This window comes from Microtus pennsylvanicus, chromosome 22, assembly GCF_037038515.1.
Source record: "Microtus pennsylvanicus isolate mMicPen1 chromosome 22, mMicPen1.hap1, whole genome shotgun sequence".
Lineage (NCBI taxonomy): Eukaryota > Metazoa > Chordata > Mammalia > Rodentia > Cricetidae > Microtus > Microtus pennsylvanicus.
In genome coordinates, this window is record NC_134600.1 from 3872391 (window position 1) to 3898555 (window position 26165).

The 26165-nt window shown below is 42.9% G+C and overlaps 1 protein-coding gene across 2 annotated transcripts in view; it reads right to left on the reverse strand.

Moving 5' to 3' along the window:
- Positions 1 to 342: 342 nt before the first annotated feature.
- Positions 343 to 26165, reverse strand: part of LOC142839940 (MOB-like protein phocein) — a 35225-nt gene continuing 9402 nt past the window's right edge. The window contains exons 1-8 of one of the 2 annotated variants that reach the window (XM_075956373.1): positions 20112 to 20237; positions 12228 to 12290; positions 11298 to 11398; positions 5377 to 5419; positions 5111 to 5197; positions 4381 to 4460; positions 2786 to 2897; positions 343 to 2189 (exon numbers count right to left, since the gene is read on the reverse strand). In XM_075956373.1, coding sequence (XP_075812488.1) covers positions 2058 to 2189; positions 2786 to 2897; positions 4381 to 4460; positions 5111 to 5197; positions 5377 to 5419; positions 11298 to 11398; positions 12228 to 12290; positions 20112 to 20171 — 678 coding nt within the window. In that variant the 5' untranslated portion in view covers positions 20172 to 20237 and the 3' untranslated portion in view covers positions 343 to 2057. Of the gene's footprint in view, positions 2190 to 2785; positions 2898 to 4380; positions 4461 to 5110; positions 5198 to 5376; positions 5420 to 11297; positions 11399 to 12227; positions 12291 to 20111; positions 20238 to 26165 lie in introns of those variants that run through there. The other variant, XM_075956375.1, reaches the window with a different exon arrangement.

Here is a 26165-nt window from a genome sequence, read left to right on the forward strand (position 1 = left end):
GCTCCTAGCGGCTGAGCCACCTCCCCAGACCCCCGGCCCTGTACTTTGGAGACCCGATCCCTCATGTAGCCCAGGCTGACCTTAAGCTCAGAGACCCACCCCAGTGCCCTTCCACTCTGGATCCAGCTACTTCTTAAACGACTCCTCACGTCTATGTGCATCTTCAAAATTATGCAAACAGTAACAGGTTACAAGCTGATTCGCTGAGATCTTACCTACTGTAACCAATCAGCTTCACAGTGAGCCAGGGTTACTGAGGTGCCAGAATGAACACAAACTCACGCTTTCGGAGATTGTTTTCTTTTATGATCAATTTCAAAACACACTACAGGGAGGGTAGAATGAGTAGAAAAAAATCCTTTATTTTCCTGTTAACACTAAGCCATGTATTCACAAAATGTTCCGATTCCTCAGTCAGATCCATAACCCAGTCACCACCCTAAATGTTCACTGAGAAACAGTCAAGTGACGAAACCCACTGAGACCCCAACTAGAGAACAGCAACACTGCTAAGTATAATTTATGAACGTAGGTTAGGATCTCTCATATTTACCAAGCTTATTTAAAAATTACTAACCCCAGTGGTTATGGTAACAGTAATATAAACACCTAATTTCAGCCAATGTTCTCTTCACTGTGAACACAAAACTTCTTAGGTAGCTGTAGACTACGGTGTGGTGACAACCGTGACCGCAGGCATCCACTGGACACACGCTCGCGGTCCGCTGTCATTTCCCACACCTCTCTGTGCATACTTGTCTCATAATATACATCATTTCTTCAAATAATTAGAAAAACAAACAAGATGAACGCATTTTTCAATTTCATTTGGAAATAACTCTTAAATAAAAAGAAGCTCCTCGCGTTTGTCCGATCAGTAGCGACAGCTGGCTTCAAATGTCCCAGCGCACCGCCTCGTTACAGTGAGTACTTCACTAAATACGTTCTAAATTCGCACTTAAATTTTTAAGACTGAAGAAAAAAAAAAAGGCATGACCATTCATCAACACCACTGGAACCTTGAGTTATTGTAAATATTCTTATATGTGCATATAATTCAAACAATACGCTTATGGGAGGGAGAATAAAATAAATACACTGTCTTTTCCATAGGTATTTAATGCTGCCTAGAGTTAGATGAAAAGATTAGTATCACTAACAGAAAGAACCAAACTAGGGTGAGGACTATTTCCCAAGTAGTTACAATTTCCCCAAACACAGGTGGGCAGGAGCCTGCGCAGTGCAGTTCCTGTAGTGTGATGTCACTGCCAGACGAGGTACGCTCTGTAAGCAGTTAATGCGATGCAAGGAGGAGAAGCCACCACTAACCTAGCTCGGCAAACGCGTTCCCGACCACTGTAGCTGGGGAGAGGACTAAGGGAAACAAGGGCAGGGTCCACGGAGCATCACGGATGTGCCTTATCAGCATCACCAGGTATTAATAATCCAGTCACAAGAGATCGTGTTTCCAAGTGCACTGACCTAGAATATGCTTTATGTAGCAGAGTGAGATTAAGTATTACTAACCTCCTTGTATTTCTCTCAACATATACATAATTGGTTATGCATATTAAAAACTACAAACAGACTTTTTAAACACTTTTATCTCATCTTGGAAAAGTTAACAGTACAAGTGGAATACTACTGAATTTTCTAAAATATCAAAACTTAGGGGGCAAAACTAAAGAAAATATTATCTCTTTAGTAAATGGTTTGTGTGAAACCCAAGCTCACTCTTATAGATTTGAAAGGATTGTGATCCAATGATTGTTTAGCAGCAATTTTACCAAACTGTAAATTCTTTTATTAACAGGCATTATAAACAGATAATACTAAACTTATTTAAAAACCATGAGTGCCAGCCACACCAGTGGATACACAGCTCAGGAATAACTTAAAATGTATCTCCCATTTTAAAAGGCAACACACAGCATACAAAAACCTCCACTAAACAGAAGAGCTATAATATGGATCCATGATTGACGTGTCTAACATGATATATATACAGTACATAACTGTTAATTATGTAATCAGTACACTCTTCTACAGGATTCCTCTCAGGCTTCACTCTCTCCAGAAACTGAATTCTGAACTTCCTCCTCTAAAATTGGTACAATCAGGTTATCCTTGGACATCAAGTTATATTTCATCACAAATTTAGTAAACCGATGACATAAAAATGTTTCATTCTGTAGAAAGAAGAAGAAAAAAGTCATTTTAGTATCCAAAAATCAGAAGGCTAGAAAAAGTACCAACACACACTACTGTCACCCTGACAAGACTGTATTAAGGTAATTACTGACATACTGTGGCTAGTTTTCCGTCAACTTGACAAAAGTTAGGGTCATCTCGGAAGAGGGGACCTCCATTGAGAAAATGCCCTACCACACTGGTCGACAGGCAGGCCTAGGGGGCACATATTTCTGATTCCTGTGCACAGTGCCATCCCTGGGCAGACATACATAAGAAAGCAGGCTGAACCTTTAATCCCAGCACTTGGGAGGGTCAATCAAGTGATTTCTAAGAATTCAAGGCCATCCTGGTCTACCTTAGGAGTTCCACGCCAGTCGAGGTTACAGGTTACAGAATCTCAAAAAAGGTGGTGGCTCACTTCTCTAACCAGAGCTGTCTGAGACCCCGTCTCAAACCAAAATAAACGGGAGACAAAAGGAGGCAGGCCCAGCAGGCCTCGCAGTGACGGGGAGACGCAGAGCTAACCCTTTCCCTGCTCAGGCTGCTGTCATGGTGGTTACCACAGCAGTGCACAGCTACAACAGACACTTACTTCATATTCATCAAATATCTGCCGGTGGTGAAAATAGGCGTGTGAGAATATTCTATAGATCCTACGGCACACTGATCCTAGTTTGGCTACAGACGACTCTTTTATGCTAACCCTGAAAGGAGGAGAGAAACCAGAGAGTCTGTTAGAAATGTACACAGCCAATCTCAGTTCCCAAGTGTGCAAACCAACACCCAAGAGAAGAGGGTCTGGGCCAGCCTCTCTACTCAGCCACAGCACCTGAAAGGCAGCATTGTACTTCTGAAACCTTGTTAAAGAATAATGCACTTACACCCTGACACCTCAAAACGTACTTAAAAAGAAGACTTTAAACAATATTTTACACTAGTAGTACTTTGTCTAATATAGATGACTGAAACCACTAAGAGGACTCGTTATTTTATCCTATAGAGCCTGCTTTTGCTTCCTTTTTATTTTTGAAAATCAATTCCTAAAAGTGCACATGCTCTTGTAAGCAAACTCATCCATGTACCTAATGAAACTCATGGGGGGGGGACACACAAGGGGTGGGAGAGGAGCAATGGAGAGAGGGAGGGAGAGAGGAGGAGAGAGGGCAGAGGAAAATGAAGAAAGCAAGGAAAACAGAAGGGAGGTGCTTAGGAAAAGGAAAGGGATGGAGTATGGAGTAAACACTATCAAAATACATTGTTTTTTTGTTTTTGTTTTTCGAGACAGGGTTTCTCTGTGGTTTTAGAGCCTGTCCTGGAACTAGCTCTTGTAGACCAGGCTGGTCTCGAACTCACAGAGATCTGCCTACCTCTGCCTCCCAAGTGCTGGGATTAAAGGCGTGCGCCACCATCGCCCGGCTCAAAAGACATTATGTGCTCAAAATACATTATGTATAGAACGAAATGCTTGCAGCTGGGCAGCAGTGGCCACACCTTTAATCCCAGTACTTGGGAGGCAGAGGGAGGAGGATCTCAGTGAGTTCAAGGCCAGTTTGGTTTACAAAGGGAGTTCCTGGGCAACCAGGAATGTTACAAAGAAATCCTGTCTCGAAACACCAAAAAAAAAAAAAAAAAACACCAAAAAAAAAATAGAATGCATGCTATACATGTATGTCATGATATATCCATTACTATGTGTAATTAAATATATGTTAAAATTTTGCTTATAATTGTTCTGGCACAAAGAAGCACAAACAAGCAGCCTCCCCTAATCCAGTCAGTACTTGTTTATCTAAGGAGGCTGACTCAGGGCCGGTGGGAAGTGGCCCAGAGAAGACACAGCAACAGCAGCAGGGACCAGCACTAAACTGCTCTCTGAGCTTTCGGAAACAAGTTCCAATGTTTAACCACAACCTCAACTTCAAACTCAAGTAATCTGAACAAGTTAACTATATGCTCATAAAAAAATAAGTCAGGTGTGGTGGCACACTCCTTTAATCCCAGCACTCGGGAGGCAGAAGCAGGCAGATCTCTGTGAGTTTGAGGTTGGCCTGGTCTACAAGAGCTAGTTCCAGGACAGACTCCAAAGCTCCAGGGAACCCCCACCCCGTGTCTCAAAAAAAACCAACAGGACATTATTTTCAAACATCAGTGTTTTAAGCTGAATACCAGGTTTAAAGTTTTGCTTACCTGCTGGGGAAATATTTATTGCTATTCAGAAGACACGCAGCACCGTCCAGTGTGTGTCTTGTGTAATCTATAGCAGGACACTAGAGAAGAGAAGAATGTGAACTGCATTAGCAGATAGGTCTGTATCCACCAGCTTCTCTCACCACGGTTAGCAAACACCCGAGAGAAGCAACACAGACGAAGAAGGGGCCACCCCTCATGAACTGCCCTTCAGCACGGGGGACGAGGGGATGGGACACACTTGGTTGCCAGCCTAGCTCCAGGTTCAAGAGACCCTGCCTGCCTTGTGGGAGGGAGTTAGGGTGATAGCCTCCTCTGGTCTCCACACACACGTAGTACAAACCTGCACACACACGTGCATATGAAAGCATCACACTCACACATATTAAACACATTCAGCAGTGTTACATATATTCATAACATTATACAACTATGTCCACTATGTGCCACAATGTTTCTGTTCAAATAGGATATGGAAAGTCCCCAAAGGCTCATCTGTTGACAGCCTGGTTCTCAGACGGTCTCTCAGGGAAGTGGTAGAAACTCTGGGAAGTAGGTCCCAGGGCAGTGTCCTTGAAGGAACACTGGGCCCCTGGCCCTTACCCTCTGCTCTCGGATACCGCGTGGCAGACTTGCTTCACCAACTGCTCCCTTCTGAGATGTTCAGCTTCACCTCAGGCCCAGAGTGAGGGTATCAGGTAACCAGGCACTGAGACTGCCCAATTCTCACCTCTTTTGGAGTTTTATGAGCTGCACAAAGGAAAATCCATTGTTCAGTTGCTGTCATTTGAGTACACGTATCTGGATGGCATTCACTCTGTTAAAAATAATTACATTTTTTAATATGTAGAAAGATAATGAAAAAAATCTGTCATTTGGATTACCTTTCTATATAAAAAGTAAAAATTAATTAGAAACATTGGGTAAATCTAAGCATACAAAATTACTTTTAAAAATCAGAACTCTGAACTATAGTTTTAACAACAAAAAAATTACCTGAAGTTTGACAGCAAGTCCATTTAGCTCAAGGCAGAATTGCCTAAAAGTACAAAAATCACATTTATTATCCAGGCTTTGTTTATTTTCTTGTTTTATTTCATAAGGCTACCAAGTTGGTTACCCTCTTGTACACTTAGCTTAGAAATCTGACCCAGACTCTAGGAAAGCATGGACTTTCGGATCCGCTGCTGTAATGTGATTGTCAGAACTGCGGACAGTTCTGTTACAGAGATGCTTACATTAACCATGTATCGTTGGAGAAAACTTCTGATTATGAATGACAACTGAAGGGTATTAAGTAGTTAATACCTATGATGAAAGAAGCTTCACTTATATACAATTATGTGTTTATTTTTATATACAGTTCTACACAAAGAAAGAACTAAGCTTTTTTGCAGAGTAAAATTTGGGGTGTTTTTTTCCGAGACAGTGTTTCCTGTGTTGTCCTGGCACTCGACCTATGGACCAGGCTGGCCTCAAACTCAAGAGAGTCACCTGCCTCTGCTGAGTGCTGGAATAAAAGACATGCGCCATCCCCCCACCCCTCCAACCCCTCACACCCTACCCTCCATCCCTGGTTTAGACTAGAATTTTTAAATTTAGCAAGACATGATGGTCTATGCCTTTAATCTCAGCACTTGGAAGGCAGAGGCGGGAAGACTTCTGAGTTTGAGGCCACCACGGTCTCTACAGTGAGTTCTGGGAGAGCCTAGGCTACACAGAAACAGTCTCAAAAAACCAAAAGTGAATTTTTAAACTTACAGTTTCCTTGTTTTGTCTTGTTTTTCTTTTTTTAATGATTTATTTATTTTTAAAGATTTATTTATTCTATATAAATGAGTGTTCTGTCTGTATGTACAAGTTTATGACAGAAGAGGGCACCAGATCTCACTATAGATGGTTGTGAGCCACCAGGTGCTTGCTGGGAATTGAACTCATAACCTCTGGAAGAATAACCAATGCTATTAACTGCTGAGCCATCTCTCCAGCCCCTGATTTAGTTATTTCTATTTTATGTGCATGGGTGTTCCACCTGCATGTATGTCTGTGTGAGGGGTCAGATCCCATGAACTGGAGTCCAGATGGTTGTGAGCTGCCATGTGGGTGCTGGGAATCAAACCTGGGTCCCCTAGAAGAGCAGTCAGTGCTCTTAACCACTGAGCCAGCTCTCCAGTCCTTTGTTTTGCTTCTTAAGATAAAGTTTTGCTCTGTAGTTACATCAATCTCCCAAGTGCTGGGATAACAAGCAGGCACCCCAATCTCCAGCTATTCCCCAATGTTGTCCAAGAACTTTAAAAGAAAGAAAAGCTCCTTCTTTTATTTATGGTAAGCACACACCTGACACTGGGTCAGGTCACCTGAGCTGAAGCGTAAGTGGTAGAGAGCCACCTGACCTGGGTGTGGGGAAATTAACTCCAGTCTAATTGGCTCGGCAGTTACAATTCGGAGCTGCTGCTCTTGCAAGGGAGAGTCCAGTCCCAGCACCCACACCAAGGAGCTCACGACCCCTCTATCTCCAGGTCCAGGAACAACAATGCCCACTCTGGCCTCCTCCAGGCAAACAGATCACATTCATACATGAAGGCAAACAGATCACATTCATACATGAAGGCAAACAGTCATACACATTTAAAAAGTAAGTGGGTATAGTCAATAAAGCCTCTAACTCCCAGCACTCAGGCAGACCAAGACTGGCCTATAGTGAGTTCCAGAACAGTCAGGGTCACACAGACAGAAACCACGTCCCTAAACCATCTCCTTAAGAAGTTCCAGAACAGTCATGGTGGCCCTGGGCAATTCTAGCACTCAAAAGGTGGAGGAGGGGGATCCCCGGAGCAAGGGTCAAATGAGAGACTCTGCCTCAACAAGTAAGGGGAGAGAAATCAGGATGATTCTTGATACATCAGGTCTCCACATGGATAGGCACACACAAACTTAAACCCACATATATATGCGAACAGGCACACACACACAAATGTAACACATACACAAGAAAAGGTAGCAAACGACAGACGGTTCCCTGTCTATATCCATGAACACACAGCACTCCACCAGCACGGCACACAAAACAATGTTTAAATCCTCTATTTCACTACCTTCTCCAAAAAGGTTCTATTTACATGAATAAATTAAAATATATTGGGATCATAGTCCATGTAATTTCCTAACTTTTCTTAGAATTTAGTATCTTTTCCATATTTTTTCTAAACTAAAAATTATAAGGCTTATACAATACCTAAAATCCAGTAAGTATAGTCTTTAAAGAAAAAAAACCAAAGACAAAAAACAAACAAACAAAAAAAAGGTTTTTGAGATAGTCTCATATAGCCGTTAAACTCAGTATTTAGCTGAGGATGACGTTGAACTCCTTATCTCCTATCTACACTTCCCAAGTTCTGGGACCAACAATTGTGCCAATCACACCCAATTCTAAATACTTTTTAGCAGCGTAAAAATAAAGAAAATTATAAGGACTGCCATACAGTTTTAGACAGACACCTGATAAGACAACCCTTTGCAATAAGTTTATTTTACAGCTGTTAAAATATTGAATGGGTTCGGTTCACTCTAAAAATCCTGTCTAAGCCAGTCGCGGTGGTACACACCTTTAATTTCAGCACTCAGGAGGCAGAGGCTTTATTTATTAAATCACAAATAAAATATCACCATATTTCCCCCCTTTTCTCTAAAATAAAAAGGCTATAACTAAGAAAAATGATATACAATAAGTATAATAACTATATACAGTATAATATATACAGGCAATAAATACATCAACAGTGTCTAGTCCAAGCCGGGCGGTGGTGGCGCACGCCTTTAATCCCAGCACTCGGGAGGCAGAGGCAGGCGGATCTCTGGGAGTTCGAGACCAGCCTGGTCTATAAGAGCTAATTCCAGGACAGGCTCCAAAACCACAGAAAAACTCTGTCTCGAAAAACAAAAAAAAAAAACCCAAAAAACAAAAAAAAACAGTGTCTAATCCATTAGCATTTGACAAATTCAGAGAAAATATTCCATTATCTATCCTACCTTGGTGAGTCCAAAGTCTTGTACCTAATTTACTTTCTATCATAACTTGCACTACTAGCTTTTGATATTTCTCAATCTTATACGTATACTTTACATTTCTTTAGTGAATTTCTTTTCTGAGTCTCATAAACAAAGGAAGACAGTAGGGGCTGAGAAATGCAGGCCTGTTTCCACACTGAGAATTCCACTGTTAAATTAACTGCAAAGGCACCATACCTTGAACAAGATTAGAAATGTATGTACAGGATGTTTTAACAAGATTAATCTCAAATTTGTAAAAATATACAAAATATGCATACAATATACGAAAGTCCAATCCAATGTAAAATATTTACAACTAGTAGTTGTTTTTTAAAAGTAGATTCAATAATCTACCTTTTTATCTTATCATATCTATATCCCCTTTTTCTTTTCAAAACTTGAACTCTGTGAGTTCAGGACCAGTCTGGTATAAAGATCATGTTCCAGGACAGCCAGAGCAACACAAGGGAACCCTGTCTTGGAAGCTGGAGAAATGGCTCAGAGGTTAAGAACACTGGCTGCTTTTTCAGAGGTCTTGAGTTCAATTCCCAGCAACCATGTGGTGGCTCACAACCATCTATAATGAGATCTGGTTCCCTCTTCTGATGTGTGTATAAATAATAAATAAACAAATAAGCAAATCCTTTAAAAAAAAAAAAAAGAAAGAAAAAATTAAAAAATTGAAACCCTACCTAGTGATAAGTATTTCCACTATATCAAGGTGGATAATCCCAGCTGCTTCCTCATCAAACAAAACACCTTGGTTCCCCAAAAATGCAGTATTTACATTTAGAAGATGAAACAGGTACCAAAAAATAAAAGGAAAAGGACAGATATGAAAACCAATTAACTAAAAACACTATTAATTATGTACTGCTGTATTTTGCTAAGCTAGGTTCCCATTATGTGTCCCAGCTGGCCTGGAACTCAATATACATATAGAGCAGACTGGCCTCAATCTCACAGAGCTCTGGCTTTGCCATCACACTAAGCCTATTTAGTACATTTTAATGGAAGAAAACAAAAAGCAAAGTATAAATTTTCATTTTTCTATGATTCTACTTTCTTCTCAACTGCTGGGTAACACTGTGCTTAGACTATTAAGTGAATTATGACAGAGACTATATCACACTAAATGGCACTATTCTGAGTCACCTGTCACCCCAGTGCTCCATGTCAGCAGACCAGTCTACGCAGTTCTGAGTGACTGTCCCCTGAGCAGTAAATGACTAACCATCCACCCAACTCCTTTGGCAGTGTTGCAGGTGTAATCCAGCAGCTTCAAGTTCATCTACTACAGAGCTACATGTTGTGGAATATTTTTTAAACTGGGCAAAGATGTGTTACATTTGTTTTGCTGGGGAAAACTAACTGTGTGAAGGGGTGCTACATTTGTTTCTGCCGCCTTTGGTAAAGATGTAGACACGTGTTATATTTGTTCCACATTTGTTAACTATGTAAAGATGTGTTGCATTTGTTTCACCTTGCCTGCTTAAGGCACCTGACTGTGATGAAGAGCTGACCAGTCAACAGCAGGCAGGAGAGGGATAGGTGGGGCTGTCAGGCAGAGATAAGGTAGGAGGAGAAATCCAGGGGAGAGAGAGAATGAGAAAAGAGAACAAGGGAGAAAAGACACCCAGGGCCAGCCACGCAGCTGCCAGCCAGCTGAAGGGAGTAGGACATAAAGAAGGAAAGAAAAGTAAAAAGTCCAGAAGCAAAACATGAACACAGAGAAACAGGTTAAGTTGTTAAGAGCTAGCAAGACACGAGCATAAGCTACAGCCAAGCATTCATACCTAACGGTAAGTCTCCATGCTATGACCTGAGAGCTGGCTGGTGGTCTAAAGCAAAAGCCTGGTACACCTAGCTACATGGTGAAAAGATGATTCAGAGCTAAAACCCACACATCCTGCCATAAGATTACAGCTGTTCAAAGTGGCCCTGTTTCCTAAACACAAAGATTCAGTATGAGTTGTCAGATTTGAATCAAGTTATAACTAAGTTGGAACTATATATATATATATATATATATATATATACATATATATATATAGTTTTGGTTTTTTTTTTTTCCGAGACAGGGTTTCTCTGTAGCTTTAGTGCCTGTCCTGGAACTAGCTCTTGTAGACCAGGCTGGTCTCGAACTCCCAGAGATCCGCCTGCCTCTGCCTCCCGAGTGCTGGGATTAAAGGCGTGCGCCACCACCGCCCGGCACAAAATATATATTTTTTAAGATTTATTATGTAGCCGGGCGATGGTGGCGCACGCCTTTAATCCCAGCACTCGGGAGGCAGAGGCAGGCGGATCTCTGTGAGTTCGAGACCAGCCTGGTCTACAAGAGCTAGTTCCAGGACAGGCACTAAAGCTACAGAGAAACCCTGACTCGAAAAAAAAAAAAAAAAAGATTTATTATGTACACAACATTCTGCCTCCATGTACGCCTGTATGCCAGAAGAGGCACCAGATCTCATTACAGATGGTTGTGAGCTGCCATGTGGTTGCTGGGAATTGAACTCAGAGCCTCTGGAAGAGCAGCCAGTGCTCTTTTAACATCTGAGCCATCTCTCCAGCCCCCCAAACAGTATTTTATAATCAACTGCATACTTGTTATTCTAGGACTCAGGAGGCTGAGGCAGGAGAACAGAGAGCTGGAGACCAATGCTAGCTGTGCTAACACTTGTCTTCAGTTCCAGCACTAAGGAGCGGAGAACAGGTGGATCAGGAATTCAAGGCCTGAGCCTACATGAGACCTTTTCTCAAAATAACCAAAAGACACAAAGCTATGAAACTCGGCACTGTGATTTACCCAAATTTAACTTGACTCATACTTAACTGCTAGCACATCCTGAGATCTCACCGAGACCTACCTTAAATGTTCATACTTCCACACACCTTCATCTTGGCCTTCAGGCGGTTCAAGAATTTTGTCAATGTTGGAGCAGTCTGCCCTTATATTCTGTTGAATATACTATAAAGAAAGAAGTCTTACGGTTAATTAAATTTTGCTGGATGCTAAACTTCATGCTAAATACGTTTAATATTTTTGTTTTTTTGAGATTATGTAGCTCTGGTCATCCTAGCCTCTAATTCACAGAGATCAGTCTACCTCTGCCTTCTGAGTGCTGGAATTAAAGGCATGCACCACCTAGCTCAAGCATCAATTCTTGGCCTTCTTAGTGATGAAATTAAAGGCATGTGCCAAAACACTGGACTTGAATTCCTATTTAAGACTCTTGTATTGTGGGGTTTGGGAGAAGGGAATGGGTTCTCACTATGATGCCCGACTGATCTGGCATTAAGTCAGCCACCTCAGTCTCCCCAGAAACTCTAATTGAGGCACAAGATGTCTGGAATGTTCTCAGATGTTTTTCCCACCTTCTCATAACAATCTTACGTTTTGATGTCCTCAAGTAAATGCAACTAATCCTGGACCACCTCAAATTCCACATAACAATTCTTTCCAAATCACTTCCTCCACTAACATATACTCATTTCTAAAATATTACATCATTTCCCCCTTTCCTTTTCACCCTCCAAGCCCTCCCATATGCCCCTCCTTGCTCTCTTTCAATTTCATGGCCTCTTTTTTCATTAATTGTTGATATGTGTATACATACACACACACACCTACATAATTATATATAACATACACACATACATACCTAAATAATTATATATAATACATATATACCCAGTAGAATCTGGTTTGTGCCCCCACACACATAAATTGGGAATATTCAACTACACCAAAGACATAAAACACTTGTTATGAGTATTGTAAAAGAAATTATTATTACCTGCTGAACAGCAAGTGTACTGTCCATTTCATCAAATGATTCATCAGGCCAATTATAGAAATCCTATAAAAGTAAGATCACGGTTAAAGCACATACAAGGTGCGTTACAAACAGAATACAGATGCTACTATAAACATCATCACCCTTTTGTTTTGTTTTTTGTTTTTCGAGACAGGGTTTCTCTGTGTGTAGTTCTGGCTGTCCTGGAACTAGCTCTTGTAGACCAGGCTGGCCTCGAACTCACAGAGATCTGCCTGCCTCTGCCTCCCAAGTGTTGGGATTAAAGGCGTGCGCCACCACCGCCCAGTTATAAACATCATTCTTAATAAAGATCTAAAGCTCACAACAGAGAACAAAAGACTCTACCATGTGATTACCAGCAAAATAAAATAATCTCAGCCAATATTCTTAAATGGACACTAAAACTGTATTTAACTGAACTACACATTATAATTTTCTGCAAGCACAAACCCCTCAAACACATTTCCCATTAATCTTACATGGATTATTTAACTGGAAAGAGAAGTTCATCACTTTTTGTTAACAACAAAACAAATCTATTTAGAAATTTAAGACTTTATTTAAAAAAATAAAGATAATATCCCTCTTTTTTTTTTTTTAAGATTTTTCAAGACAGGGTTTCTTTGTAATTTTTGGTGCCTGTCCTGGAATGAGCTGGCCTCGAACTCACAGAGATTCACCTGCCTCTGCCTCCCAAGTGCTGGGATTAAAGGCATGCGCCACCACTGCCCAGTGATAATATCCCTCTAAAAGTTGAACTGGAAAAATATGTCCAAACATAAAAAACTATTCAAATTTCTGAAGAGCTAGCATTATTAGTAAGTAATTAATAACTCCATAATATTACTTTAAACAGTATAAATTACTATTCCAATTACAAATAAAGTCTTAAATTTCTAAATAGAAATATGACTCCCATCAAAAAGAATTTATGTAGGGACAGAAGAGACGGTTCAATGGTTAAGAGCAGTAGCTGATCTTCCAGAGGTCCTAGGCTCTATTCCCAGCACCCACAGGGCAGCTCACAACAATCTATTCCTAGAGGACCCAGTACCCTCTCTGGCCTCTATGAGCACTGCATTGCATGCACATGATACAAGCAGCTGCCCAAACACACACAATAAATTAAAAATTGCAAATGTTTTTATTCAGTGCTGAATGAAATGGAAGAGTAGGCATGCACAAAGCCCTAGGTTTAATCCCCAACATGGAGGAAGTCATTCAACCGTTTTCTTTTTGTTGTTGTTGTTTCTTTAGTGTTGCTTTTGATACAGGGTGTGTGTGTGTGTGTGTGAGAGAGAGAGAGAGAGAGAGAGAGAGAGAGAGAGAGAGAGAGAGAGAGAGAGAGAGAGAGAGAGAGGGGGAGGGAGAGAGGTCTTAGCCATCCTTGAACTCAGAGTCCAACTGCCTCTGCCTTCAAGTGCTGGGATTAAAGTGCTAGGTACACCCCCAGCTCTAGATGTTTTAAGGGGATATTTCTGTGGAGCACTGCATTGGTCTCAGATCCTCTTCTATTTGATTTTTCAGCAGCAAGGTTTACTTATATATCTCACACACCTTCCTTTCCTTTTTCAGTACTGGAGAATGAACCTAGGGTCTTACCTGTGCTAGGAAAACACTCCACTAATGAGCTGTATTTCTGGCCTTCTGGATACTTTTTATTTTCATGAATTGTTACAGACAGGCCTGGGCCTAGACAGGCTCCGCTCCTGGTACCTCCAATAAGCAGCACAATTCCTGTCACAGAACTGATCCTCAACAAAGGCCTCTAGGCTAAAATGCAGGGAGGGGTTGTAAGGACGCCCACGACCTATTAAGTCTTACTAACCAACAAAAGTAAGGTGGTGTTGGGAAAGAAAAGAAAATGCTAAGAATCAAGTGTATAACACCATGTGATTAAAGCCTGAGAAAAGGAAGAATGGCTAGGTAGCTTGTGTCTGTAATTCCAGAACTCAGGAAGCTGAGGCAGGAGAATCACTGTTCAAGTGCAAGGCCAGTCAGGTCACAGGTGAAACCCTGTTTCAATTCCCTCCCTTCCTACTCACCTCCCCACCCCCCACTCCCAAAGAAAAGGAAGAAAGAAGGATGGAGAAATGGCTTAGTGGTTAAGAGTACTGGCTGCTCTTTCAGGACCAGGGTCAGATTCCCAGCACCCACATAGTGGCTCACAACTGGCTGACGACAACTGGCTGCAATTCCAATTCCAGAGGATCTGATGCCCTTTTCTGGCCTCCTCAGGCCAATACAGACATGTGGTGTTCAGGCAAAACACTCACATATATAAAGTAATTTTTTAAAAAAATTAAGGAAGGGCCACTTGGTGGCACACACTTTTAATCCCAGCACTTGGAGGCAGAGGGAGGAGGATCTCTGTGAGTTCAACACCAGCCAGGTCCACAGAGCAAGTTCTAGAACAGCCAAGGGTACATAAACCCTGTGGGAAGGGGTGGTTAAGGAGGAAGTATATTTATGGATATAATGCACAGATCAAGCCATGTGTGGCAGTGCACATCTAAAATTCCCATACAGAAGAGGCTGAAACAGGAGACTGCCTCAAGTTGGAAGCCAGCGTGATCTACAAACCAAGGACCAGGCCAGCTAGGGCGACACAGCAAGACCCCGTCTCAAACCAACAAATAGTTCAGGCATGGTAACGCATGCCTATAATCCCAGCACTTGGAAGGTGAAGGGAAGGTGATCAGGAGGAGCTCAAAATGATCCTCAGCTACACAGACAGTTCAAAGCCAGCCTGAGCCATGTAAGACTCCATCTCAAAAATGGGTGGGGGATGAGGAAACACAGAGTAAAAAATATCTAGAAAAAATTAAACAGGAACAATTGCAATAGGCAGCAGTAATGGCAGAGACCCACAAGTGATAAGAATAAACTGAACACTCAGTCATAATGGACGCCTACCCATACCACCCTTCCAGGGCCATAATGGACGTCTATCCGTATTCCCTTCCAGGGCCATAATGGACGTCTATCCGTATACCCCTCCAGGGCCATAATGGACATCTATCCATACCACCCCTCCAGGACCATAATGGACGTCTATCCTATCACCCCTCCAGGGCTATAATGGACGTCTATCCTATCACTCCCAAAGCTGAGAAAACGTCATGGAAGAGAGAACAAAAGCAATCTAAGAACTGGCTGGGTAGCGGGCACACACCTTTAATATGAACACTCAGGAGGCAGAGGCAGTGGCTCTCTGAGTTCCAGGATTGGAACTGAAGGAAGGAGAGGACTGTTGGAGGACACTGTCCTCGACATGACATGGCCACTGCTCTCTTAAAGCATACTGGGTCTGTCATGGAGAAGGCTCGCAAGATTCTTCCCCAAGCAAGTGCCAAGCATCTATGGGCAGATGTTAGGGTGAAGAGACGTTATCTTCGGTGGTCTAACAACTGTTAAGGTTTTCATAACAGTAAACAACCCTAAGGAAGTTCACTGATCACGTACAGACACACACAACAGTAAACAGCCCTAAGGAAGTTCACTGATCACATACACAACAGTAAACAGCCCTAAGGAAGTTCACCAATCACACACACAACAGTAAACAGCCCTAAGGAAGTTCACTGATCACACACACACACACACACACACACACACACACACACACACACACACAACAGTAAACAGCCCTAAGGAAGTTCACTGATCGCTCGCACACACACACACAACAGTAAACAGCCCTAAGGAAGTTCACTGATCACACACACACACACACACAACAGTAAACAGCCCTAAGGAAGTTCACTGATCACACACACGTGCGCAGAAGAAGAAGGAAAATATGAAAGTAGAAGGACGACCACTTAGGAGTTAGAGTAGATCAGTGGGAGAGGGCGAGAAGAACAGCAAGTAATAGAGGGTAAGTAGGGAAACACATTATATATGCACGAAATGTTACAATGAAACCTACTGTTTACAATTAATATTTTACTAATAAGTTCAAGAGCTTGGGAGACGGCTCACTTGACAGAGCGCTTGTCATGAAACCGTGATGGTCTGAGTTCAGATCCCCAGCACCCATGTAACACAAGCTGGGCACACTGCTTCTAAGCAGTGCATGTACTGGGGAGTAGAAACATCAAAAAAAGGGGGGAGGGTGATTGAGGATCACAACCCAAGTTAACCCCTTGGACTCAACATACTCCCTCCCTACCTCCCTCCCTCCCTCTCTCAAGTCTTAAAATAACTTGAAGAAAATCAAGACTGTTAACATAATTTGTAAAGATTGTAGACGGGGGAGAGGCTCAGCAGTTCAGAACACTACTGCTTTTGCAGAGGACCTGGTTTCAGTTCCTGGCACCCCGTCAGGAGGCTCACAACTGCCCATATTGACCGTTCCACGGGATCAAGCATCCTCTTCTGGATTTCAATCACTCGCACACACATACACATAAATAAAAAATAATGTTAAAATGTTAAAAAAAAGAGGGCTGGAGAGATGGCTCAGAGGTTAAGAGCATTGCCTGCTCTTCCAAAGGTCCTGAGTTCAATTCCCAGTAACCACATGGTGGCTCACAACCATCTGTAATGGGGTCTGGTGCCCTGCAGGCATACACACAGACAGAATGTTGTATACATAATAAATAAATAAATATTTTTAAAAAAAATGTTAAAAAAGATTATAGAGGGCTTGAGTTGGAATCTCCAGCACCCACATTTAAAAGGGGGGAGGGGGTGATGGTACAGCCAGAAGCAAGAACTCTGTGAGTTCAAGGCCAGTCTGATCTGCATGCAATTTCTGGGTAAGCAAAGAAGACATAGAAAGACCCTATCTCAAAAATACAAAACACTAGGCATGGTGGCTCACATCTTCAATTCCAACACTCAGGAGGCAGAAGCAGGTAGAAGTCTGTGAGTTCAAGGCCAGCCTGGTCTACATAATGACCCTGTCGAAGCAGACAAGACAAGACAGAGAGACAGAGAAAGACAGAAAGAGAGCACCAAGCACATGGGCTAACAAACAAGTCAGCCAGTCACAAAAGCTTGTAATTCCAGCATAGGCAGAGTTGGCAGTTCTGGGAGCTCCCGGGCTAGACAGCTTTGCTGATGAAACTGTCAAAAGCAGTAAGGCAGAGAGGGAGAGACAGCTTCCTCTGGTCTCCATGAACACCTACAGAGAAGACACCCACACAAGTACACACAAAAAACCTTTAAAGATTAAAATTATTAGCCTCGTGGTGGTGACGCGCCTTTAATCCCAGCACTTGGGAGGTAGAGGCAGGTGGATCCCTGTGAGTTCAAGGCCAGTATGGTCTCAAAGTAAGTTCCAGGACAAGCTTCAGAGCTACACAGAGAAACCATGCCTTGGAAAACAAAAACAAAAAAGTATTAAAATTATTAACGAAAAAATGAAAATATTATTAAACCAGGAATGATGATACATGTCTGTAATCCCTTCATTTTGGAAGCTGTGATAGGACTATCAAGAGTTTATGGCTTACAGGAACTACACTGTGGTTTCCAGGACAACCAGGCTCCTATATAAGTTCCTGCCTCAAAACAAAATCAACAGTGTTGGCCCAGAAAGGAAGGAGGACAAGGAATTCAAGGTCATCCTTGGCAACCCGTGTTTCAGGCCAGCCTAGACTACAGAAGACCCTAAACAGATAAGCAAGCAAACAGCCTGCACGGTGTGTTTTTATAGACGCGGAGATAGATGGAGTGGTGATAGATGCATGGTGTGTTTTTATAAATACAGATACAGAGATAGCTAGAGTTATGAATGACTGGGAAGCTGTCAAGGGGAATCAAGAGTTCAAGGCCAATCTAGGCTCCACAGAAAGTTTAGGCCAGCACAAGATATAAAGCAAAATTGTCTCAAAAATAAAAAAGTTAACTCAGAATTAAATGTTTTGACACATAACTGTGACATTTGTTACGCTTAGGGGAAAAATAAAATCTAACAATAAATGTACTCATTCAACTCAGTGAACATACATTAAAAACCAACCATGTATTGTCTATATTCTAGCCTAACTAACTTTCAAAATGTTCTACAGCACATGCCTGACTCCAGCACTCAGGAAAGGACGCAGGATGAGAATTTCAAGGTCATTCTCAGCCACTTAACTCTGTTCAACACACTATGGAACAGACCACTTGAGTGAAGAAAAGCTGTATGATAAACAGGGAAGGTTGCTTAAATGCAATTTTTTCTTATAATCCTCATTTTTTTTCTATTACGTTTTACCTAATCTTATTCACATATGCAAAAGGACATGTTGTGGTATTTATTCTAAATAATTTTTTTCAAATTTTAAAACTCTCATCTAAGGATACAGCCAAGAGACAAAGTACATATTTAATTTACCACAGAAAAAGTCTTGGATTTAATCCCAAGCAAAAGAAGTTAAAAAAAAAAGGGATCACTTAAAAATTAAGGAAAAAAATGTTGCCTACATACAACAATAGCTATTTGAAAAAAGAACCCTTAGAAAGATTGTCAAATAGTAAAAACGTATACATAGTATACAAATTTCCAACAGAATGAAGGCAAACTGCCGAAACTCACTCTGGAGACCAGGCTGGCCACAAACTCAGAGATCAGCCTACCTCTGCCTCCCGAGTGCTGGGATTAAATCCATAATGGTTTTCGCAGCAATTCTCTAGGGCTAGGGCTGTAGCTCGGTTTCCAACAGGCACAGGGTCCTGTGGGCTCATCATTTCCCAACACCTCATAATCCCTGCACGGTGGTACGTACTGCAATTTCAGCCTTGGAGCCGTGGAAACAGGAGGACCTGAGTCCAAGGTTATCTTCAACTACGTAGTAAATTCGAGGGTAGCCTGATTTTGAGACCCTTGTCAAAATCAACAACAAATAGGAGAAATAGCAGTTCTCTACAACAGACGCGGTGGCGGGAGGCAGAAGCAGAGCTCGAGGCCAGCCTCGTCTACTCGTCTACAGAGCTACAGGACAGCTAGGGCTACACAGAGAAACCATGTCTGGGGGAGAGGGGGATTCTCTAAAACTTAGTAGCTTAAGTATCTTGATTTTCATGTCTCTTAAAAAATTAGTTTTTCAACAGGAAGAGTGTATTCAGTCCAAGGAAAGCAGCAGCAGGCTAGGCAGCAAAAAGAACACTGGCTGCTAAAATTACATCTTAAACAGATCTCTCCTCATTTTAGAACATCTACTCCCTCCGTGACAGGCCATTTCCGCGGGCCCATTAATCCCATCAAGTTTGACTGTCAATTCGTTTTTATACCGGGATGCATCCCAGGTTTGCAAATCGTAAGCAGCACCAATGTACTCCCCACTGGTGCCCTACTAAAAGGGACATCAGAGGGCTTTTTCGGTCTGTTATAATCAGCCCACTCCGACTATTGTCCGCACGCATCAGCAAGGAGACTCGCAAGGAATGACACGGGACAAGTCGCAACCTGGTGGCAAAAACTCGCCGGACCGGTGAGCAGCCGCGGGGAAGCCGGAGGGAGTGGTGGCAAAGACAAACAACCGAGGAAGAAGCCAGCGATCGCCACCTGCATCCGGCTGGACAAACTGGCCGGGGCCGACCAGCGAGCGACCAGGGACGTCAGCGGCCAAGCCGGCGCGGAGCGGAGCTGGGCTGTGCTTCCAGCCGGGACGCCGGCGGCAGGACGCGGGGACGCCCGTCCGGTCCCCAGTCACCGCGGGCAGCGGCCGGGGAAGGGCTCCAGCCTCGGGCCTCGCCGGACACCCCCGGGGCCCCGCAGGCCTCCAGGGCGCTCGGCGGCTCCGGAAGCGCAGGCCGGGTGTCCCGGCTCCGGGACGCCCCGACCCCCACCCGCCCGTCCCAGCCGGGCCTCTCCCGGGCCGGCTCGGCGCCGCCAGGTCCGCGACAGGAAAGCCGCGGAGACGATACCTGCGCCTTCGTGCCCGGCCGGTTCCGCCTCAGCACTGCCGTCCCCTCCGCCATGACCATAGTGCCAGAGTCTGGGCGGCTGGCGGGCGTCGGTACCCGGATGTGGGGGCCGGCCGCTGGCGCGGGGGGCGGGGCGCGGCGGACGCCTGCGCGGGGCACGCCGGGAAGGGGGCGGCGGGAGGAGGAGCGGGCGCGAGTAAGGCCATGCGCCGTCCGTCAAGGCCGAAAGGGAAGATGCGGGCGGAAGCCGGGGTCCGGAGCTGCTTTCAAGGTCTGTGTCGCGGGTGACCAAAGCTGCGTCACGCGCGGGCGTGTGTCCTTCGACTGTCTGTTCGCTGGCGGGACAGGGTGCACCACAGTGGCCTTCTCGGAAAGCTGTGTGTGAGCGAGCACCTGCCGGAGCGCAATTCTGCAAAGCCCCCCTAAAATTAAGGGACAGCACACACCGGACGGTGCGGGGAGATTTTCACAGAATCTTCATGGAATTAACCCAGGCTGCAATCAGATTGCCTGGGGCTGTTATGGGGGGGTATGGAAAACAGGAGGCGCTGGTGAACGTTGCTGCTGTGGTCCGCTCACTTAAATCCAAGGACTCTTTCAATGACAAGTTGGTTTCCCGTAGATAAAAGACTCAGATTCTAAATTTAAAAAAAAAATGCCATCGTGAGATAGAAAGTGTCTATTTGCTATTTGCGTTAGGAAGAGAGAGTTAAATTAGCTCTCTTTTTCCAAGTCGAAAGCAGGAAGAAATAGTCCCTGATGGGTGTTAATACAGTTTTATGTATTAACAAAATTCCAGGTTTTCCTTCTGTTTTTAAGCGTTGTAAGGTTTTTGTTTTCTTGTGGGTTTTTGTTTGTTTGTGTTCGTTGCTGTTTTATTGTTTTTCCTCTTTTTGGAGACGGGGGTCTCACTCTGTAGCCGTTGCTGTTCGCTTCCTTGAGTGCTGGGCCACTAGGGTCAGGTCCAGAGGTTCACGTCTGTGAGCCAACTCAGAGATCCAGGTGACCTGACACCTTTTTCTGAACTCCCTGGACACACGCAGATAAAAACTTATACACACAAGATTCAATAAATACATAAGCAAGAAAAAGTGGAAAAGAATTGTTTCGAATTCAAAACCAGCATGGAGTTAGAGGCCGGGCAGGACCTCGGAGCAGGACGTCTTCAAAATAAAAAACCACAGCACTTTTACCAGAATTTCTTTTTCATCAAAGGAGAAAGGTTTTGGCTCAGAGTGCCAAGGGATACATTTAATCATGCTGGGGAAGTTGTGGGCACTGGCGGGGGGGGGGGGGGGGGGGGGGCGGGGGGCGGGGGGAACACGACGACGATGATACGGGACGGGACACGACTCTCTTTAGAACTGCCAGAGTGTGAGGTGAGCAGATCCTCACGTCCTGACAGTTCCAAAGCAGAGGTCGGGAGCTGAAGCCAGAGGTTGGTCTCACCACCGAGGTCCACCCAAAGTGACCAGCTCTCATAGCTAAGCCACAGAGTTCCACAGCCTCCCAATAGCATCTCAAGCTGCAGACCAGGCGTTCAAACCCAGGAACTGGCTGGGGAATAGTGGTGCACACCTTTAATCCCAGCAGCTGCAGGCAGATCTCTGAGTTCAAGGTGTGCTTGGTCTACGAAGAGTTCGAAGACAACTGGGGCTATGCTGTCTTTTCAAAAAACAAACCAAATGAGGAATTGCCTTCATCAGATTGTCCTATGGGCATGCCTGTGAAGTACTGTCTGTTGATGGATGTGGGAAGCCCCTGCCCACTGTGGGTAGTACAATTCCACCCCTGGGCAGGGTCCAACATTGGTCGAGAAATTTATAAGCTGTTCTTTCGTGGGTGCTACTTCCGTCCTTTCCTCCAGGTTCTCAACGCTGAGTTCCTGCCTTGCCCTTCCTCAGGGATGAATTGTCCCCCTAGAAGTGTCATGTGACTGGGAAGATGTCTCTGTGTGTGCCCTACGTGTGTCCTTGGAGGCCAGAGAGGGCACCAGATCCTCTGGAGCTCCAGTCACGGGTGGTTGTGAGCTGCCTGATCTGGATGCTAAGAACCAAACTCAGGTCCTGGAGGAGAACATTTTTGAACCAGGAATCGCCAATTTTTATCACTAGTGCTTGTGCTAATGCATTGAGAACTTCAGACAAATAAAATTTAAATATCATCTCTATACCAGACATAGAGGAGGGGTATGTGAGACAGCAGAGGGCTACCTATGTCTTCCATTCTTCCATCTTTAAAATTTTAGGATTGAGGGGGCTGGAGAGATGGCTCAGAGGTTAAGAGCATTGCCTGCTCTTCCAAAGGTCCTGAGTTCAATTCCCAGCAACCACATGGTGGCTCACAACCATCTGTAATGGGATCTGGTGCCCTCTTCTGGCCTGCAGTCATACACACAGATAGAATATTGTATACATAATAAATAAATAAATATTTTTTTAAAAAATTAGGATTGAAAGAAGAGATTTAGGATTGTGTAGTACTTTCCCTGAGTATAGATAGCAATTACAGTTGAAACTCATCTTAATATTCTCTCTCTCCCTCTCACTCTCTGTTTGTTTTTGTGTTCTGAGATCTCTCTATATAGCCCTGGCTGTCCTGGAACTCACTGTGTAGACCTGGCTGGCCTCAAACTCACAGAGATCCATCTACCTGCCTCTGCCTCCCAAATGCTGGAATTAAAGGTGTGCACTACTACAGCCCAACCTCTAAATGTTCTCTTAATTCCAGCTTTGCTAAATGATTTCAGCCCATTTAAAGACAGAAAGAGAAAAAAGAAAGAAAGGTATGTCGTAGATGTTAAATTCTGGAGCATGTGCTATTCGGGAAGAAGGGGCAGGAAGATCAGGAGAGCAAGGCCACCGTTGGCTGTAATGAGACTGTCCCAAGACAACAAATTCCGTTCATCCCCTTGGAAAAGTCCAATAGATTTGCATGGTGATGTCAATGCTGACCTTTCTCACAGAAAGAGCCTTGCTCTTTAGAGTTGACTGACGTGTTTCTGCATCATAACCTTCACATTTTCATTCCTGTCAGTCTGCAGATATGATCTCCCCCCTCCTTTTTTTTTTTTTTTCCGAATCAGGGTTTCTTTGTAGCTTTAAAGCCTGTCCTAGAAACTAGCTCTTGTAGACCAGGCTGATCTCAAACTCACAGAAATCCCCCTGCCGCCATCAGGCCAGCCTGGTCTACAGAGCGAGTTCCAGGACAGACTCCAAAGTTACACAGAAACCCTGTCTCAAAAAAAAAAAGAAAGAAAGAAAGAAAACAAATGGAGAGACCAAGTAATACATAAAAGCAGACCTATTAAGATAACATCTGACTTTTCAATGGAGACTCTAAAAGTCAGAAGAATCTAGACAGATGTGCTGCAGATTCTAAGAGGTTACAGGTGCAAGCCCAGATTACTATACCCAGCAAAACCTTCAAACGCTATAGATGGATAAAGCAAAATAGTCCGTGATAAAGTCAAACTTTAATAATATCTATCTACAAATCCAACCCTAGAGAAGGTGCTAGAAGGAAAACTCCAACCTTAGAAATCCATGAAAAATAGGGAATAACCTCACACCAGCAAAAACAAAAGGGACACACACACACACACCAACAACAACATACACACACACACCACCATCATCAACAACAACAAAATAACAAGAATCAGCAATCACTGGCCATTGATATCTCTCAATATCAGTGGCCTCAATTCCCCAATAAAAAGACACAGACTAACAGAATGGATGTGTAAACAGGATCCATCCTTTTGTTGCATCCAAGAAACACACCTTAAAACAAGGATAGATATTACCTCAGGTTGGAAAAGAATATTCTGAGCAAATGGACCTAAGAAACAAGCTGCCGTAGCCATCCGACAAAATAGACTTCAAACCAAAACTGATCAAAAGAGATCGGGAAGGACACTACATACTCTTCAAAGGAAAAATCCACCAAGGTGACATTTCAATGTATTTATTTATTTGGCTTTTGGAGGCAGGGTTTCTCTGTGTAGCCCTGGATGTCCTGGAACTTGCTTTGTAGACCAGGCCATTCTGGAACTCACAGAGATCCACCTGCCTCTGCCTCTTGAGCACTGGGATCAAAGGTGTGCGCCACCACACCTGGCTGACATTTCAATTCTTAACATCTATGCCTCAGACACAATGGCACCCAAGTTTGTAAAAGAAACACTTCCACAGCCTAAGTCATACACTGACCTTCACACACTGATAGTGGGGGACTCTCGCCAATGCAGAGGTCATGCAGAGAAAAACTAAACAGGGAAAGGCTGGAGAGCTGAATTTATAAACCAAGTGGACCTAATAGATATTTACAGAACATTTCCTTACACACACACACACACACACACACACACACACACCTTCTCCTCTACAACTCAGGAAACTTTCTCAAAAACTGGCCGCAAGCTTGGACACAAAGATCCAACAGATAAGAGAAAACTGAAATATCTCCCTGTATCTTATCAGACCATTATGGATTAAAGGCAGATATGAGAAACAACAGAACTCTTACAAACTCATGGAAACTGAACGACTCTCTACTGAATGAGAAATGGGCTAAGACAGATATTAAAAAAGAAATTAAAGACTTTCTAGAACTGAATGAAAAGGAATACACAAAATACCCAAACCTATGGTACGCAAAGAAAGCATTGCTGAGAGACAGGTTCATAGCACTAAGTGCCTACTTAAAATAAATAGGGATATCTCATAATAGTAATTTAATAACATACTTGCAAGCTCTAGAACAAAAAAGAAGTAATCATATTTAAGAGGAGTAAATGATAAGAAATAATCAAACAGGGCTAAAATTAATAAAATAGAAACAATGAGAATAACATAACGATTCAACGAAACAAAGAGTTGGTTCTTTGAGAAAATCAACAAGATAGACAAACCCTTACCCAACTAACTAAAGGCCAAGAGAGAATATCCAAATTAACAAAATCAGAAATGAAAATGGGGACATAACAACAGAAACTGAAAATCCAAAGAATCATAATTTTAAAACTCGTATTCCCCAAAATTGGTAAATCTAAAAGAAATGGGTAATTTTCTTGATACATAACCACTTAGCAAAGTTAAATCAAGGTCATAAAAACAATTTAAATAGACCTATAAACCCTAGTGAAACAGGAGCAGTCATTAAAAGTCTCCCAATGAATAAAAGCCCAAGGCATGATGGTTTTATCATAGAATTCCACCAGACTTTCCAAGAAGAGTTAACACCAATATGACTCAAATTATTACACAAAGTAGAAACAGAAGGACCATTGCTAAATTCGCTTCAGAAGGCTACAGTTACCCTGACGTCCAAACCACATAAAGAGTCAACAAAGAGAGAATTTTAGACCAATTTCCCATATGAACATGGATGCAAAACTACTCAATAAAATACTTACAAACTGAATCCAAGAACACATCAAAAGATCATCCGCCATGATCAAGCAGGCTTCATTGCAGAGATGCAGGGATGGTTTAATACAGGAAAATAAATAAATGTGATCCACCATATAAACAAACCCAAAGGGAAAAAAAAACCACATGACCATCTCATTAGATGTAGAAAAGGCCTTTGAAATAAATCTGTCACTACTTCATGAGAAAAGTCCTGGAGAGATTAGGGACACTAGAGACATAACATAATAAAGGCAATTTACAGCAAGCATATAGCCAACATTAACTTAGAAACCCAAATCAATTCTATTTAAATCATAAAGAAGACAAAACTCTCTCCACTCTCTCCATATCTATTCAATATAGTACTTGAAGTTTTAGTTAGAGCAGTAAGACAACTAAAAGAGATCAAGGGGACACAAATTGGAAAGGAAGAAGTCAACATACTGCTATTTGCAGAGATTATACATAAGTGACCCTAAAAATTCACCATCAAATTCTCACAGGTGATAAACATTTTCAGCAAAGTGACTGGATACAAGATTAACTCAAAAAAAAAAATCAGTAGCCCTCCTACACCCAAGTGACAGACTGAGAAAGAAATCAGGGAAACAACACCTTTCGCAATAGCCTTAAACAA